The following is a 19,114-nucleotide window of genomic DNA, read 5'->3' as shown; positions in this document are numbered from 1 at the left end:
ATTAAAGGCGTGCACCACCACTGCCCGGCTCTCCCTGCTCTTATTCTCACCACTTTGCCTTTGGTTGTGATGCTCATCTTGCACCTCAAGTCAGAGATTCTGTATTTATAAGGTCCAACTCAAATGCCACCCAGAAAGTGCCCCTTCCCCACAAAAGTACTAAGTGCAAGTTTCCATGGCACTTTGTACTTCTGTTATAGCAGCAACCATGTTTCCTTGAATTATAAGCAGTGGTGCATATCCTTCCAGTACCCATCAGCAGACACTTGGCATTGAGTTAGTTGCCAGATACTGTGGACAATACTGAAGAAAGGAAGACGGTGACGATGTAGTATATATTTATTGTGTGTGTGTGTGTGTGTGTGTGTGTGTGTGTGTGTGTGTGTGTGTGTGATGTGTGAGAGGGCTGGGGAGAGCATATGTGTGGAATAGAAAAGAGTGGGGCTTGCAGTGGGATCTGTGCAGACTGAGAGCAGTCACATGGGAAAGTGCTGAGTGAGGCTGTAGGGCAGGAGCACCCTGTTCTTCCTCTAGGATGAGGTCGGGGCCTGAGGAATTAAGGAATGTAGATGTCTGCTTATTGTTGCATCCTTGAGTAGACTTCAAGTTGTCTGAGGATAAAGATCTTATCTGACAACATTTTTGGCCAATATTCCTTGTGACCAGCCGTAAATATTTGCTGTAGGAAAAATGGAAGTGAGCCAGGTTGCACTATATGGGCTGTCTCTTATTTGGCTTGGCATTTTTTGCATTGTGTGTATGTTCAGCAAAGTTATGAAATAAAGCACCGGCCTGCTTTTTATTATCTGTTGTTTAGTTTTTAATGTAAAATAAACAAAAACTGTGGAACGGTTGATTTACAAGTGTGCCCCCAAACATATCTGAAGCTTGCAGCTAACCAAAATAGAAACAGGGCACCCATGTGCCGCAGGACCACAAGTTCAAGGCCAGTCTTGGAGATATAGAGAGGACCCTATATCAGGGACATTGACTTGGAGGATGTGTTGCCTCACCAGCCCTTTTGGCCCTCAGTCTTATACAGCATAGTCCACAGCAAAGACTTATCACTCTGGGTGCCAGCAGACCCTGGCTCCACCCAACATGGCAGGAAGCCTTGGTGAACTGTAGGAAGAAGGGGAAATAAACCCAGTTCCTCTTGATCTGGTGAATAAAAGTGTGGGTGGGAAAGAGCTGTTTGCTTTCTTAGCAGGGAAATACTTAGGTAAATTAAATGTATGGAATAAAACCTTAGTTTGGAGGCATTAAACTTCTAGTGTTTTTGTGGAAGTGAACGTTAAGCAGAATGTGGTGTCAAAACCAAACCATTGTTTCAATTCTGTTTCCTTTGTGATGGTCAAAGCCAGGTATTGTAGCTAGTGGGGTGATTTCCTCTTTATTCGTAACTGGGAAACGGACAAGGGTTATTCATGGCAGTCACAAAAGGAGGTGCAGCAGCTCCGTGGAGTTTTATAGACATTTATCCTTTGCAGCATGCTCCTGTCACCATCTGGTCTTTACACACCTAGACGTTAAAGGTCAAGGATCATCCCCATTTGACAGATGAAAACATTGAGTCACAGTACAGGTAATTAGCTTCTGGAGGGTCAAATGGAGCTTGCAGAAAAGCCCAGGACAATGGACTCCTCCACAGCCTCGGGCTATTCCCATAGCAGGCAGTGCTGCTTCCTCCTCAGGAGCTGGAACACTTTCATGTCTGTTGGCTCACTAGGCTTTTGACATCCCTATGGGGCCAGCAGGCCAGGCTGCCATCACTTTCCTCTGAGTGTGGGAAAGTAAGTCACCAGCGTGAAATGGGGCAGTTAGTGTTGAGCCAGGCTGCCAATCCCTCTCTGCCCTCTGGACTGAGCTTCCCCAGGGAACTCAGAAAATATCCCCCAGGAGCCCTCACAGCTTCCCAGATGGGCTCTCTCTTCACAGCTATGCTGGAAAGGGTGGACTCTAAAATCCCAGGTAGGCACACTGGGCTGCAGTCACGCAGCCAGAGGGAAACAAAGGCAGGTGGATTCTAGCAGCCCATTTCTAGTGACATTAGTGTTCCATGGCCTAAGCAGGTGAAAATTTAGACTACTACAGAGTCATTGTCAGCAGAGACCGATCGAATCAAATGAATTAGCAGTCATGATGAATTGCTAGGTCTCTGAAGAAATGATCAAAGTTCTTGGAACAAAGCGCAGGACAAATTTGCCACCTGAGTCCCGTCAAGCTAGTGTCACAGACACACACCCTGTGTGAAAACACCATACATGGTAGCAGACTGGAGCCCTCTGTCTTCCCTTCCCTAAGTGCATCTTGTATTCCCAAGAATCCTCAGACCAGATGCTTGCTTGCATTTGCTGGATGTGGAGAGCCAGCCTTTCTTAGATGTACATGGAGACACAACCTCTGACTCTTTCTGAGACACACTGAGGATAGCAGACATGGGAAAGAACATCAAGATTGGCACCGAGCCCTCGAAGACCATTGTAGAGAGACCAAGATCCTGTGAGGGGTCACAGCTCGTCAGTTCCAGGGCCAGCTTTCAGAGATAGACCTTGCCCTTGGGTGGGCAGCTTGTGGCTGCCTGCTTCTTATCCTGTAGAAGGGAAGGAGTGAAAAGTAGTGGAGGTCAGAGCCCTGGGGTTATAGCTATCTGTTTGGCACCTCCTTTTAAAAAAATTTAAACTTTGTATACTTGTGTGGTATATGCCTATGTGTATACACGTGTGGTGTCTGTGCATGCATGTGCAAAGGCCAGAGGTTGACATCATGTGTCTTTATTGCTCTTCACCTTGGGTCCCCCCCCCCCTTTGAGACAGACTCTCTCACTGAACCTAGAACTCATCTGCTTGGGCTGGACTGGCAGGCCAGTGAACCCCAGCATCCATCCCACTTCCCACTCCCGGCACTGGGATTACAGGTGGCTGCAATGATTATGCCTGGCTCTGAACTCAGGTCCTTAGGTTTGTACAGCAGACCTTACCCACCACTCCATGTCCCCAGCACCTTGTTTAGCATTCTCTCTATGGATTTTATGTGTTTCCATGACTGTCTCCACAACAGACTAAGTAGGACAAGGATCTAAATAGTTTCCTTCTGTGTTTTTAGGGCTGTGCTGTGTACAGTATGGATAATGTCCTCAGGTTGTTGCCCTGACCCATCAGCTCACCTGCGTGGGGAGGGAGGCGGGGCTCCTTTGAAGCACCTTGCCTAGCTAGTCTTTCAACAAGATCTCATCCAGCCAGTAAACCCAGGAAAATTGCACCTCCCCTATAAACAAAGCCAAGCAGGAAGCCCTTCCATAACCAGGGTTAGAGGGCAGCTGGTAAATTGAGGCAGAGATGAACTTCAGTAGGCACACAGTCTTCTATGCCCAAACTAAAGTAAGTGTTGCTTACATGCATCCGAAGAGTTCTCCAAATGTTCATGGTTTGTCTGTGTCTTGCTATCAGCAATTGTTGTCTCTAGTTGGTTCTAAAGTCTACATAAAAAGAGAATCTAGGAGTGGCCTGCTGTGGGAAGAAGCGTGGGCCTGTCTTCTTTAGGTCATGGCCCTGGCCCAGAGAGCGTAAAGGCCATGTGCTTGGTGAGAATATGGCTCTCTGAACCACGAGCCTTTGCTGAAGCTCCTTTCCCTTATAGAAGGAGTTCCATGTGCTGCTGGAAGCAGAGTGCTAGTGCTGGGTGTTTACTTGGTTTACTGTGGTCTCCTTTTGGCACAGGAGGCTCTGGATGGCTCTCCTATGTTTGTGCCAGGAGTTGAGGCAAAGCAAACCAGGGTGGGCTCGATATGTCTATGTCCCGGATTTCATGGTTTCTGCCAAGGACTGTCACTGTCAGACCACTCCCAGCCACAGCGTTTTGTCTTTTTTTTTTTTTTTTTTTTTTTTTTTTTACCTTAATCCAGAACACTTTGCCAAACCAGCAGACCAAATGGTGACTGAATCCTGCCCCCCTCTGGGACAGATGAGCCCAGTCCTGCTTGGGCTGCGTCTGTCCCAGTGTCCTCCTGTTGGTTCAGACCTGCTTGCCCCTCCATCGGAATCTCTTCACAGCTGAGGTGTTTTTTCAGAGCAAGATTGCAAAGAGTTAACACTTTTGCTTTTTCTCAAAGTTATCTGTGAAGAGTATTAGTTGTTTAATAAAGCGTGCCTGCCCTCCGGATGAACCCGCCAGTGACTCTGCAGCTGGGGTCATTCCAAGTTCACGCGGTGGACTTTTGACTGCCTCTGTGTCTGTGAAAACAGTCGGCAGCTCCTGCGGGGATCATTCATTCAGGCCTGTAACACAAAACTATTGCCAATGGGCACCTGCTGGGCCAGCTTCCCAGGAGGGCGTGGAGAGAAGATACCAAACTCCTCAGGCATCTGTGGAGATAAGAGCCACAGGGGCTCAAGGGATCTCTAATCAGGCCTGCCCCTGGGACCCTCTGTGGGCCAATAGGCCAGTGTCAGGGGGGTGTTAGCCTAGCCAGGCCACTTGGGTAGCAGGAGAGCTAATAAAGACGGTGTGGAGTGGGAGGTGGGAGGGGGAGGCAGGAGAGAGAGAGAAGAAGGGAGGGTAGGAAGGAGAAGGGGGGTGGTGCATAAGGAGGAAGAACGATTCAGAGTACATTCCCCAAATTTCCAGCACGTTCTTAATTCCTCAAAACAAGAAAACAGAGTCTATGGGTTTGGACATGCCTAATCAAAAATTGCTGTTTCTTCTGCCTGAACTGTATTTATTGGTTTTAACTGCTCTTTTCATGGAATTCATGTACCACCAAGAGCACATCTCGGTGCATTGACCCTGTCCTTGAAAACCTGCAGGCCAGCAGCTTGAGTCTCAAACATTTACTACTTTTACATATCCAGCAACAAATGTGTACATGGGGTATAATCCATACTTCTCCCCTTTGCTTGGGAAAAAAATATCACCTGCTCTCTAGAGAAGACGTCACTTGGGGGCTCTGAGTAACTAACTCCACACATGCTCTCACATTTTAGTGGCAGAGATACAGCAATGAGGTAATGGAGTTGAATGCCAGAGAACATTCTTGAGAGTACCTCGCAGTTCTAATGTAACCCCGTGTCATATGCTCCACTCACCCCCTTCAGAAAACACAAGTCACCTGCAAACATTTGACTTTCCTGCTCGTCTGTGCGTTACTTAACCTAATTCTTTCCATCATTTCCAGTAGACAGTTAACTGTATTTATAGGCCTGGGTTATCCTAATCTGCCCATGATGATATACTTTTTAAAAGCAGTTTTGTTCTCACAGAAGCCTTCCTTACTGCGTCTGATCCATTTCTCATAACTTTGTGCAAAGAAACATTTAACTTAGTTCTGCACTACTGATAACAGTCCCAGGAAATTCCAGGCAAAAGCCAGAAGCCCATTTTCTTCATCCAGGACTGTGGCCATGTCTGGCTCTGTATGCTCTGATAAGGAGGACAACAATGTTAATTTTGTATTTCCTTGGCTTTTGTCTCTCGTAATCTGTTGCCAGAATGAGCAGGCAGCTTGTCCACCTGCATGCTGTTTGTGGACTGTGTGGTCACAGTGCAGAAAGGAGCCAGACCACATGGAATGCTGTCATCTGTGAACTGCATTTCCCTTTATTTCTCAGTGTTGTTGTACAGGAGATGGGGCGCCGGGCGGGGGGTGGGGGGTGCTTTTGTAGTTGGCTGTTTCCCTATCTAGGATGAAGCGTGCAGCCCAGAAGTCAAGGCACCTGAACCTTGTTCTAGCTCTACACACAGACCTAACTAAATACAGAGTTGTGCAAATGTTAACATGTTAACAGGTTTGCTGTTTCTCATGCCTTTCCTTTAGCTCACAACTGTATGTAGACAGCTACAAACACCAGACTCTGTGCTAGATATTGGTGGAGAAGGCCAAGACTTTGCCCCTCAGGGGAACCACGATAGCAAAGAAGAGGGTGGGAACCATGTATTCAGCGAGTGTCCAAGTGCTGGGACAGGGCAGGCTGGCATGGAGAAAGCCTTGAAGATGGATGCCACACAGACAATAGATTGTAGACAGGAGGGGGCTCACAGGAGGGACTATGTGTGTGAAACACAAGGCTTGGGGTGGGGGAGATTCTCTGTGCCAGCTAGCTGGGCTAGTTAGGAGATTGGTCCACTGTTTGCCCCAAGGGCAATAAAAATATAAGAGACCTAAGTGTTCGACATTTGGAGCCTAGTACTGTATCATGATAACCTGTGGTCTACATAGAAGGATTATTTTGCAATTGCATTGTGTATGTTGAGGAGAAAGGGTCACACATTGCACAGTCAGGACAAACCAAACCGACAGCCTCTCAAACCTGTGGGTGGGAGACCTGACTCACGTAAAATACACACACACACACACACACACACACACACACACACACACACACACACACATATTTACTTATTCATTTAGTGTATGTGTTCGCATATGGAGGTCAGGACAACTTGAAGGAGTCAGTCCACTCCATGTGGGCTCTAGCGATTGAACTGAGGTCATCAGGCCTGGCAGCAAGCACCAGGTGAGCTACCTTGGTGCCCTGCCCCACTTGAGCTCACAGCACAGGGAGCTGTGTCTGCTTGCTTGCTGTAATGGCTTGCAGGTGCACCAGACTGCTCTTCATGACCGGAGTGGCTCTGCCGGGGCACCGCAGCACTTCTCATTAGCCAAGTGCTCTACTAGCCACAGCAGAAAATCGGCTTTCCGAAGCTAGAGCAGCAGACTAAGGGCCTTTGGCCCAGAAGTGAAGCAGCTGGACCACAGGAGGAAGAGAGGTGGTGGGTCTATCTTCAGCTGAGCTGTTCTGCATAATGTGGAGCTCAGCAGGTGCATTGTGTTCCATTGACCATCAAACCACATCTGGGAAATTCTCAGACTCTGTTTGACTAGCCATTAAGCTGCTTGGTGATCTTTTTAGCATATAGGTAAACTAGATGTGGCCTGAAATGGAGAAAGTTGAGCGTGTTACGTATGGGAGTGTGTTTCATGGCCTTCACCCCCAAGCCCTTATCTCATCTGTTTTGATCTGTAGATTCTTCTCTGAAAATCCTTCCTTTCATGTTTCTACTTAGCACAGCTAACAGTGCCCAGAGCTTGGCTGGGACTTTTCTTTTTTACGTATGGATTAAAAGAGGCCATTTATCTTGAGGCACAAGTGACCTCTGCTTTCCTGTAGCTAGTTAGACTTCAGGCCAGGTAGCTTCCTGGTGGCTTTTTGGAGCCTGTGATTTCCAGTGCTCAGAGTCCTAATACTGGAGTCATTTGCCCAGCAACTGGGCTGGGAGGCAGGCTGGGGCCTTTGACTCAGGCTTGAAGTTGGACTCCTTGGCATATATGGTCAAGGAAGAGTCCCTGGTGCACACCTGTCAAGACTGTCTGTCAGGATGGACTCCCTGGCCCTGACTTTCTCAGCATGATTGTGTGCCCACCCTCATCACCCAAAACTTCAAACTTTGTAGCTGACCAATTGTGTCCTGAACTTGAGTAGAATGAGTGACCATTAGAAGACTTGGAGAAATTTGCATATGCTACGATTGACTGCTCATGCCCTACCTGCATCCCCACCTCCATCATATATATCACCTACAAGGTGATTTTATTAGCAGTGGGAGCCTTTGAGAATGATCAGGCCATGAAGCTGGAGCTCTCATGACTGGGATTAGAACTGTATTCTGAGATGAGGTCGCACGCGGACTGTTGGTCAGGCTAGTGTGTAACTCATACTCATAAAGTGATCATTCTCTCTCAGCCTCCCAAGTAGCTGAGATTACAAACATGTCCCACCACATCTGGCTGGATCAGTACCCTTTTATTTGTGAAATCATTATTATTGTTGTTTTTAGGTAGAGTCTTGTTATTTAATCCAGATTGGCCTCAAGCTCACGATCCTCCTGCTTCAGCCTTTTTCATGCAGGGATTACAAGCTTGCATCACCATGCCTGGCACATTAGTGCCCTTTAAAAATAAGCTAGTTCCCCCTCCCACTGTGAGGTTACAGTGAAAAGATGGATGTCTAGGAAGCAAGCCCTTTTGCAGCTCTGAGTCCTGAGCAAAGCCAGTCCTTTCTCTGTAGCTAGAGTTTTCCTGCCTGGCCCACGGTCAGGACAAATCTCTCTCACCCGCCAGTCCCACAGCCGCTTAGACCCGACCAAGTAAACACAGAGACTTATATTGGTTACAAACTGTATGGCTGTGGCAGGCTTCTTACTAACTGTTCTTACAGCTTAAATTAATCCATTTCTATAAATCTATACCTTGCCACGTGGCTTGTGGCTTACCAGGATCTTCACATGCGGCTTGTCATGGTGGCGGCTGGCAGTGTCTCCCTCTCAGCCTTCCACTTCCCAGAATTCTTTTCCTTGTCCCGCCTATACTTCCTGCCTAGCCAATGGCCAATCAGTGATTTATTTACTGACCAGTCAGCAACACACTTGACATACACACCATCCCACAGCATTTCTCGGTGTTCTTAGGGAATACCTAAGCTGAGAATTTGGTTTTGTCTTAACTTACCTGCAGGATGGGGACATTTGGTTCCATTTTATCAAGAACTTTCTTTTGTCTTTTTGCCTGAGTCTGGCCTCAAGCTTCTCAGGGAAGTAGATCAGATTTAATTCAGTACCTTAGATCTTCACTCTCCTTCCCTTTCTAAAGGAAAGACTAAACTTCTTGCTCTTCCAGAGGCCAAAGACAGTTTCCAATGGGTATTCATGCCTGCTCACCGGTCACTTCCCCAGACACTGCCTGAAGTGAGCAGTGGCTTCATGCAGGGCATTCCCCAAATGTAGCTTCTGTCCCCAAATGTCACCCCCAAACAGGTTACTATGTTCCCAGAAACTGCTTGCTTTCCCTGGGAATAATCTGCTGTTGTTAATGAGCCGAGGGTTCTGGGAAGACAAGAGGACCTACTAGGGTGGAGAGAAGGAGGAAGGGCGGAGCCTGGATGGACTTGGATAACTTTTAGACCAGGAGTTCTGTTGGAATTCGCCAGCTTTACTTCTCCAAGAGGAAAGATGTATGCGTTCAGTCTGAGCTTCATGGCCTTCTGGAAGGCATTTTCCCACAGAGGGAATAATCAGCCTCCAGCCCTGTTCCCTCTCCAGAGAACCTGTTTTCAGGGAGGAGCACATAGTGCATCTTTGTTGGTGATTCTCGCACTCTTCCTAAGTGAGGATTGTGGCTGTTCTGTTGTGAGGAGCAGACTAGGTGGTTTCACAGCTGCTGTCACAGGGTTGCTTCACAGGACGGCTTGTCTAGCTAAGGTCCCACTAAGTAATTTTTGACAAAATTTTAAGACAAAATTTTCTTCTTTGTCTCATGAATGAAGACACTGTTCTTAAGGAGAAAGTTCCTAAAGAGAGTTTTTTTCAATTCTAGTCAATGCTAGCTAGTGTCACAGGTGGCCTGGGACTCCTTTTCACAGTCTGTGTGGCAGGGCTAGAGAGATGGCTCAGTCAGTAAGAGCACTGCTGCTCTTGCACATGAGCCAGGTTCACTAAGCCAGCACCCACAAGGCTCCTCGCAATCACCTATAGCTCCAGTCCCAGGGGAATCCAACGCCCTCTTCTGATCTCTTTGGGAACTGCTTGCATGTGGTATAGAGGCAAAACACCCACACACATAAAATAAAATAATAACAATAAAATGAAGTCCATGTACCTCCCCAGAGTGGAGCTAATTCACCCACCTAGGTAGGCATTATGCTGTGACTACTACAGAGGGCATTTGTTCTCATAATCTGCCTATCTGCCTCAGTACTTGGGTAAGAGCCTTTGGTATTTGTTGCGAATCTTGTTAAGAGGGCACAGCTGTTTGGAAGCACCTTCAGCTTTCCTCTGTGTCATAGGATTCTCAGCAGTGGGTGAGAATCAACACAGATACCAGTCATCTGCCAGGAAAGCCGACTTACAGCATGTTCAGCCACTGCAGGACCAAGTTCCATACACGACTGTCTTTACAGAGGCACTTGGGGCTGGTGAGATGACTCAGAGGGTAAAGGTGATTGCCACCAAGTCTGGTGACCTGAAGTCAATCCCTGGTACCCACATAGTGGAAGGAGAGAACTGACTCCAACAAATTGTTCTCTGAACTCTACACATGCACTAGCACATACACAACCCCCAGTAAATCAATCAATCAATCAATGTAATTTTTGTTGTTATTTTGAGACAGGGTCTCTCCACATAGCCCTGGTAGTCCTGGAACTTGTTATGTAGACCAGGCTGGCTTCAAATTCAAAGAGATCCACCTACTTCTGCCTCCCAAGTGGTAGGATTAAAGGTGTGTACCACCCTGTCTGGCAATCAATGTAGTTTTTAAATTAAACATGAAACAAAGAGGTACCTTGCCTACATGCGTCTCCTAATCCATGTGGGAAAACCCTAGGACTTGACTGAGCCCCATCCGCTGGTCTGTTGAGGTCACTCTCCCAAGCCTGCCTCCATTCTGCTGTGTGTGCTTTCAGTCTTAGAGCAAACCCTACCAGTCCTTTTGAGAGAAAAAGCTAAATCCTATTATGGAAGTGCTTCAAACCACTCTGAGCTTCCGGATTAATCTGAAACAACATCTGAGTTCATAACTGGGTCACAGTTGCAGAACAGCAGAGACTTGCCAGTTCAGCTGGCGTGTGCCTCAGGCCAGTTACGACCCCGGCAGTCTTGAGGCTGTACCTTACTGGATGCCTTTAGACCTTGTGTGCTGAGATAATCGGGTGCCTGTGGATAACTTTGTTTCTTAATGAGAAGGAGTGGCCTGTCCTGATAAGTGTTTGTCCATGAAATGGCTACACAGGACACATCCTAGGGCTGGAGGGCCTCAAGAGTCCAGAGTATGGAGGAGGAGAAAAGCAAGGTCATGTACTTGGAGGTGCCGCTGACACAGAGTGAGCGTCAGGCCCAGCTTTCAAATGCCTTACTGCTCTCAGGGTTCCCCTGCCAGGCCTGTATTCTCAGGACCACGTAGAATTGTGACCATATAGAATTGTAACTGGAAACAACCTACTCTGTGTCCTGTGGACAGAAATCTGGGGTTCCTAAATACTCCCTTTTCACCAAGCCCTGACTTATTCCTTGCCCCCTTTTTTAATGTGTATCCCTACTTGCCCCACCCCTTACCCTTGGCCAAGTGACAAATAGCGGTTTGGTTTGCCTCTTGTCAGTGACAGTTACTGGTTTGGGGTCATTGTTTCCTTTAACTTTCCTGTTTATAAATGTTGCAGAAAGGTTCAATGTCAAGACAAAACTCCCAGAATAACATTTTGAAAGCCTTCTTTTCTCTCCTCCCTCCGTCCCTCCCTTTCCTTCCTTCTGATTGGATGTTGTGCTGGGGATTGAGCCTAGGTCAGTGCTGTACCACTGAGTGGCATTCCCAGCCCCAGAACAGTTTTTGTTTTGTTTTGTTTTGTTTTGTTTTTGTTTTTTTGTTTTGTTTTGTTTTTTTAAACTGTGGCTGTTTTAATGATACCAAACAGAAAAGAATGATTTAAGATCTTGGTTTTGAAGTGATTCAGGTCACAACTGACTTGAAGCTACCAGCAAAGTTGAAAATGACTCTGGAGTTTAAAAACCCAAAGTGCTTCTGAGAAACTTGTTCAAATTGATGGGCAGACACTGGGCCCAGCACTGTGCTTTAATTACTTCTGGAACCCCTCAAAGAAACCCTCTAGAGTAGGGACATGCAGATGAATAACTGCAAGATAAACTGAGGTCCAGACAAGCTAGGTGACTCTCATTATAAGAGGATGTTAGTGACAGGCAGATGCCACTGCTCTGTTCCTGCACGCTGGCCTCCTTGGCAGCACCACACAGGACCCCTGCCCGCCTGTGGCACAGCATGGAGATAGCCATTCTGATGGTGTGTCCTGGGCACTGCTGAGGGACTTGGAACTGTGCTGGCCATGCTGCAGCTGTCCAGCCTTGTCCTTGGATGAAGGGAAATCCTCTCCCCCATGCCAGAGTCCTGTTACTTGTTTCTCTTTTCCTGTGAAATACAGTCACCACCTGCCCTGGTGACAAGGAAGATACTGTCACCAGCAGTTTGCAAGGATCTTAAGGAGGAACTTTCCATTAGGTAAATAACTATGAAAGAAGAGCCCCAGAGAACAGGGAGAAACTGAAGCCTAGGCTCCTGTTACACCAGCCAAATACCTTTGGCACCCATGCTTGCTGAGGATCATGGAAGGGTCAGGGAAATGAGCAGGACAGAACTGAAGGACACAGTGGGAATTTTCTCCCTCATGCCATTCCACTGTCTGCTTAAATTTCTGAAGTCAGACGTTCAGAGCCAGGCCCCCAAGCCCAGGCTTCCCCACAGTGTCTTCGTGCGTATGGACAACAGGATTATTTTGGAGTGTTGATGCATAGTGTGTGTTAGCTGTTCAGGAGAACAGGCATCTTGAAGTACTCCTGAGCTTTTTACCCTAGTGGAAACACTGCTTTATAGAACTTAATGATGTTGGCCTAATGCACAAGTGTGGCTAGTGCTGACGCTTCCTTCGGCTACAGAGGGGAACCCACTGTAAGTGTGTGAGCAGGTTTCTGAAGGACATTCTGTTCCTTGACACCTTTCATCTTAGCTGGGCTGACGTTCACTTGAAGCTTGAAGTGTTTTTGTAGGCTTGACCTTTTTTTTTTTTTTTTTTTTTTTTGAATGAGCTAAATTGACTTAACTCTGCAAATCCTCTGTGCTGTGGAGGTTTTGATTATAACCACCAGAGTGGTGCCTTACCTGCAAGTGACCTCCTGGATTCCAGTAGCTTTCCCATTAGTAGCCCAGTGCACATTCTGCTCCGGAGTTGTTAGATCCCTCTGTAGAGAGCATGCACCACACTAGAGGATCCTCTGTCATACCACAGAAGCCCTATAGAATATGTTTATTCCCATTTTACAGAGGTTGAGACTGCTCAGCATGTCTTATTGAGTGTCCCTTATATATCTTTCTGTGGTGAATGCTGTGCCACATTGTCCAACCTGCCTGCATTTTCCAAAGTGATATTTTTAATGCCCATTTTGGAGCTAAGAGTTAAGCCACTGTCCAAAGTCTCTCTGCTATTAAGTGTCATAGTTGGAATTTGAACTCAGGTGTGATTGGCTTTCTGTTACACCACACATACATATACCTCTGAGCTAAGGTCTTGAAGGCAGGAGACAGAACCCACTTCTGACTGCCTCTAGTCCCAGCCTCTAGGTGGCCCCATTGAGACTGGCCACATAGCCAAGCTGAAGTTGCTTGTGTCCTGAAGACTTATTCTTTCCTCTAGAACCTCTGAGAGTCACATCTCCTTTGAATACTCTGGATGTCAGACTCCAGTGTTCATTTCTATCAAGACAGTGAGACAAGGGGAGGGGGTGAGGTGACTGTGCCCTGAGTCAGTCAGATCACTTCAGCACTGGCATTGTAGCTGTTGTGAGTGTTTCCACCCTGTTGATGGTTGCCTTCAAAGCTGAGGGCATGATCAGGGAGTGTGTCCCAACTACAGCAAATACAAGACTGTGGGCACAGAGAGCAATGATTCTAGAATCCCTTCCCTCAACAGCCTGCATGTCAGTATGCTGTCTGGGAGGGATGGACAGTGGGATGTTTTACTTGGATGGGAATAAGAAGTGGATTTAAAGATGATCACGTGAGTGTCCCCAAGGTGATGGGAGGCCACTGTCTTGATCAATGTGCCCATCATCTGTCTGGCTTTGCTTTCTTTTCCGTGAAATGTCTCTGTTGGTAAGAGCTGATCAGCCTCCCACCAGCACATGTCTAGGTAGGTCACAGACTTCATTCAATATCTACCCTTTTTCTATTCTCAGATCCACTTTCTGCTGGACAAAGTGCCACATGCCTGTAATCCAGCATCTGAGAGTAGAGGCAGGAGGATTAGGAGTTCTAGAGCAGTATACTGGACACAACAGAACCCTCTCGAAACCAAACTAAAAGGCTGCTTTCCAGGGACGTAGACCTTTATAATGGTAGCCCATGAATATCTCTCTATGCTTTCAACTCACAAGTGACAAACAGCATGTCTAGATGGCTTGCACAATAGGGTTTTTGTTGTTGTTTTGTTTATTTTTTGTTTTGTTTTGTTTTTCTGAGACAGGGTTCTCTGTGTAGCCCTGGCTGTCCTGGAACTCACTCTGTAAACCAGGCTGGCCTTGAACTCAGAGATCTGCCTGCCTCTGTCTCCCAAGTGCTGGGATTAAAGGCAAATACCACTATCACTGCCCACACAAATAGTTTTTATCACAGAAAAGTGACTTAGATGTAGACATCTTTCACAGCAAAAGTCAGGCTCCTAGCCAGGTGGGGTGTTACATGCCTAAATTGACTTAACTCTGCAAATCCTCTGTGCTGTGGAGGTTTTGATTATAACCACCAGAGTGGTGCCTTACCTGCAAGTGACCTCCTGGATTCCAGTAGCTTTCCCATTAGTAGCCCAGTGCACATTCTGCTCCGGAGTTGTTAGATCCCTCTGTAGAGACCATGCACTACACTAGAGGATCCTCTGTCATACCACAGCAGCCCTATAGAATATATTTATTCCCATTTTACAGAGGTTGAGACTGCTCAGCATGTCTTATTGAGTGTCCCTTATATATCTTTCTGATATAAAGTCTGAGGCAGGAGAACTACCGGCTTGGGCACACATAGAGAGACCCTCTTTCAAAAACAAAACAAAAAGTGAAGCATCAAAGAAACATCTGGAAGGATTTGGCTTTTGGGACGGAGAGTGATCTCTCCTTGAGATGCTGATCTTCTCTTGGGGGTTAGCATGGACCTTTGCACAGAGAATCACTGGGAGCCTGCTGGTGCAGGGTGCAAGGCAGCTGTAGAACCAGATATCAGTCATAGCTTCCATGGGCTCCCTCCCGAGCCTCAAGTATCTAACTGGTTTCATGGAAGGAATTTAGAAGGGGACAGCGTCATATTAGGTATTCTTCCTAGATGACTCCCCATATTCTTTCAGAGGAAGGATGATGGGGGAATGTCTCTCTGTACACTGCAAATATGTGTTGCTCTGATTGGTTGATAAATAAAGCCATTTGGCCTATGGCAAGGCAGCTTAGAGGCAGGCAGGAAAGTCAAAGAGACATAAAGAAGAGGGGGGGGGCACGGATGCCAGCGAGCCGCCCAAGGAGCAACATGTAATGGGAAGCAGGTAAAGCCACGGGACATGTGGTGATACATAGATTAATAGTTATGGGCTAATTTCAGCTATAAGAGCTAGCTAGCAAAAGGCTTCAGCCATGGCCATGCAGTTATAATATAAGCCTCTGTGTGTTTACTTGGTGGACGAGAATGGGAGAGATTTGTCCCGACTGCCAGCAGGCCGGAACACAGGAAATCTTCCAACTACAGAAGGAAAGTTGGTTTTTATCTTCGTTCTTGTTGACTGTTACAAAAGGCAAAGTGGCCTTCACTTACACTTTCTTCTCAGTGCTTCCTCTTCTCCAGCTGAGCAAGACACTGAAGACAGCCCGGGTGCTCTAGTGCATCCTGCAGGCACTGTCACTGCCATGCCCACATGACCATCATCTTACCACCTCTGGGGCTTTGGTACAGACTGCGGATTAACGCTCCATATGTGCAGTGCTGGCCAGTGCATCTAGGTCACCACTGCCATTGCAATGAGACCTGTGGCTTCAGGACAGGCTCTAAGGCCAGTGTTTATCTCTCCAGTGGAGTCCATGTTGGGCCAGGCTCAGTGCTTTGGAAAGACATGTGCTGTGGAGATTGCTTGGAGTTAGAGCTGGAAAGGTTTTGGACACCATCCGACACCATCCCCTGAGCGCTCTAACTTTAGGTGGTCCTTCTCTGAAAACTTGGTTTGGAGGCTTGCGTATATCTGCTGTGAAGTAGGGGATGTTAAAGTTAAACCCTAGTGTGGCTGGCCACAGCTCTAACCCTTTGAAAGGGTGATGATTGCCCCTGGGCTGGCACCCGCCTCACGGTGGTGAGAATGCCAGCTGGACACAAGGCTCCTAGTTACTGTTGCTGATCTGGCCAGCCACATGGTACAGTAAGTGCAAGTGGAGGCTCAGAGCACAGCGCTCCCACAGTGCTCGAGAAGGTTCTGCCATCTGGCTCAGGCCAATGTGCATGTTCCTGGCCTTCTGTCCTGTGGTGGCTTTCCAAGGACAAAGTCTGTTCTCCATGATCCACAGTGATGGCTTTGCAACCTGCCATGATTCCTCTCATTATCCTAAAGGAATCTGTCAGATTAACTTTCATTAACTTTATTTCTGTAACTAGTCATAGAGTGATGGAGAAGGTGGGGCTGAAAAACAAACTGATGGGGCTCAGATTTCCAGGAGGGTATGCCAGTGATGCCCTAAACCACATCAGCATTAGTGTGGGTGGGACTGTAGGAGTGGGAGGAGCTTTCCCATAAGTGGCGCCAGGAAGCACTTGCTATTTCTTCCCCTATGTCCAGAACTTATCTGTCACTCACGTCAGGAAGCCTCCAGACTGATGGCTTGCAAGGCGGATCTGATCTGTGTTAACCACACCCAGAAGCCCTCATTCCTCACCCCACCCCCACCAAATCAGAATGAAGTTGGCCCCCAAATGGCTGCCTAGTGTCTTGGGTCCTCCAGGTAGGCCGTTGGCCTATAGTCTTCCCATAGAGCTGTATATCTAAATAACATTCCTGTGAGTTTTCTAAGAGGTTAGTCCTGGGTCATTGGCACTTAAACCAGTTGTTTTGGTAGATCCTTCCTGAGAAGGTTAATTATATATTTGATACCCTTCTCTTTTTATGCCTGAATGATGAGGATAAGTACTCTGTGGTTTATTAACTGTCACGTTAAACCTTTTCAAATTGTCTGGTGACAAAACAGAGTTTTATGTCCTTTTTATCCAGCTTTGATGGATGAGACAGCTTCTCTGGGTAAAGTATGCTAGGGTAAATACAATCCTCTGATTTGTGGGGGATGATGGGTTTGCACTCAAAAGTCCTGGGTTCAAGTCTGCTGTTAATTTTTTCATGCACTTCCTTTTCTTCCTTTGATAAATGGGGCTGGGTAATTGCTGAGTGAGTGAAAGAAGGCATAGCTTTACAGAGGAGGTTCATCTCACCTTTTCTCTTTCCCCATCAAACCCCGTGCTCAGTGCATGCTGGTGAGCATTTCACCAAGCTGCACCTCTCCAGAGATTTTGATACGAAACCATAGAGCGTGTTTCCTGCCTTGAAGCCAACTGATTCTTAACACAAAGGGCAGTGTCTTTAATATCAAAGGATCTCAACTTTCACTTTCTCTCCCCTGACCCCTGGCCATTTTGTCTAAACCTTTAACTTAAATTTTTTAAAAAATTGTGTATATGTGTGTGAGCATGTGTTTGTGGTATATGCACACGTGTGTGTGTGTGTGTGTGTGTGTGTGTGTGTGTGTGTGTGTATGCGCATGAGCATGCACACAGAGGCCAGAGGAGATGTCCTGCTCTATCAACCTCTACCTCATTTTCTTGAGACAGGGTCCCTCATTAAGCCTAGGGGTAGACTGGAGGCCAGCAAAGTTCAGCAGCCCTGCTGTCTTTGGCCAAAGTATGCCTGGGTAGATAAGATCCTGTGATTTGTGGGAGAGGATGGATTTTCACTTGAAGTCATGGGTTCAAGTCTGCTGTTAACCTTTTTAACAACTGCTGCAGCACTGGAGTTCCAGGCACCTGTACAGCAGTAATGGCTTTTTATATGGGCAGTAGGGATTTGAACTCTGGTTCTTGTGCCTGTTCTATAAGTGCTTCAACCTGATAAGCCGTCCCTCCAACTCACATCTTTAACTTTTCAGTACATTTTCAGGGATATGAGGAAAGTAGCTCTTACCTGAAGTACTTGGGTCCATAAGTCTTTAAAAATTTCTGGATTTTCCAGCTTCACAACTATTTACATGTAAGGTTTGAAATTCACCTGGGTTACATACACACCTCACAGGTGACTGTTTAGTACTTTTGATGCACCAACATTCTGAGATCCTTCACATGGGGCAAGGTGTGGATTTTCCACTTGTAGTGCTTTAAGCGTGCTCAAAAAGTTTCCGATTGTAGACTACCTTAGGTGCACACTTTTGGTTTTGGATGTGGGTTGTATTGTGGAACTGCTGTGTAAATGCTTTGAGGGAATTCTTGTAGCAGCTCTGCCTCGTGTTTCCCTGTGTCCGCCACCCAGGGTTTGAGACCTACTCTGCTGGGCCAGACAGTGTCTGTAACTCAGCAGTTAGTCTTTCTGGATAATCGTAACTTACTGACTCCATGGTAAGAGTGAGGGGAAGTATTTATTTATTTAATAGAAAAACTAATGCTGAGGCTTTGAAACTCCTCTGTTTCTTAATTTGTTCCAGTTTGCAGGGACGTTGTCAGATGGCCTGGGGAAGACCATGGACAATCGGCACCAGTCGGAGCGAGAGTACATCAGGTACCATGCAGCCACCAGTGGGGAGCACCTCGTGGCTGGCATCCATGGCCTGGCCCATGGTGAGTCCCATGTAGTTAGGCTGAGGAAGGACGTCTCTCCTTCCACAGTGTCTTTATATACACATCTTGGTGAAAGCGGGGAAATAAAGCTGGCAGCAGCGTAGTCCTGGCGAACTGTCTTGGTGAGCCTGCTAGACACCCACCCTTTCCTGAAGTCCTCATCCCTCTTCAGGATGCTGTGCACATTGCACTTCTTCCCGGTTCTCTAGTTTCCATTTCCAAGGGCATTAAGTATGCTCCAGCATCTCCTCTTAAAATCTGGACCTGCTGCTTTAAGACTCCCTTCAGAAGGCCGAGGAGATGGCCCAGTAGGTAAAGTGCTGGCATGGCAAACACAGGGCCTGAGTTTAATCCCCAGCATCCACATCAAAAGCCAGATTTGGGAGATCCCTGGGGCTTGCCAGCCAGCCAAGTAAAAGATACACTCTCCAACAACAAACCATAAGTGGATGACACCTGAGGTTGACCTCTGACCTCTGCATGCATGCGCACACACCCATACACATGACTGCCTGATGCTTGCCACTTGTTCCTTCCAAAGAAACTGAGATACAGAGGTGTCTGCTGGGCAGATGGCCTTGGTGTTTCTGCATCTGTAAGATGCGGGATTATAAAGCCATGTAATTACAAAGCAGGTGATGGCAGACATATGTCATCTCTGAGTTTGTT

General features: G+C 47.0%; 1 protein-coding gene across 1 annotated transcript in view; it reads left to right on the top strand.

Annotated features, from left to right (window-relative positions):
- The window catches only part of Vps13d (vacuolar protein sorting 13 homolog D), a 234,382-nt gene that overhangs the window by 169,576 nt on the left and 45,692 nt on the right, over positions 1-19,114 (top strand). The window contains exon 66 of the mRNA XM_059255348.1: positions 18,313-18,445. Coding sequence (XP_059111331.1) covers positions 18,313-18,445 — 133 coding nt within the window. The remainder of the gene's footprint in view (positions 1-18,312; positions 18,446-19,114) is intronic.

The sequence above is a fragment of the Peromyscus eremicus genome, chromosome 2, assembly GCF_949786415.1.
Source record: "Peromyscus eremicus chromosome 2, PerEre_H2_v1, whole genome shotgun sequence".
Taxonomy (NCBI): Eukaryota; Metazoa; Chordata; class Mammalia; order Rodentia; family Cricetidae; genus Peromyscus; species Peromyscus eremicus.
This window is presented reverse-complemented; position numbering and strand designations above follow the sequence as displayed.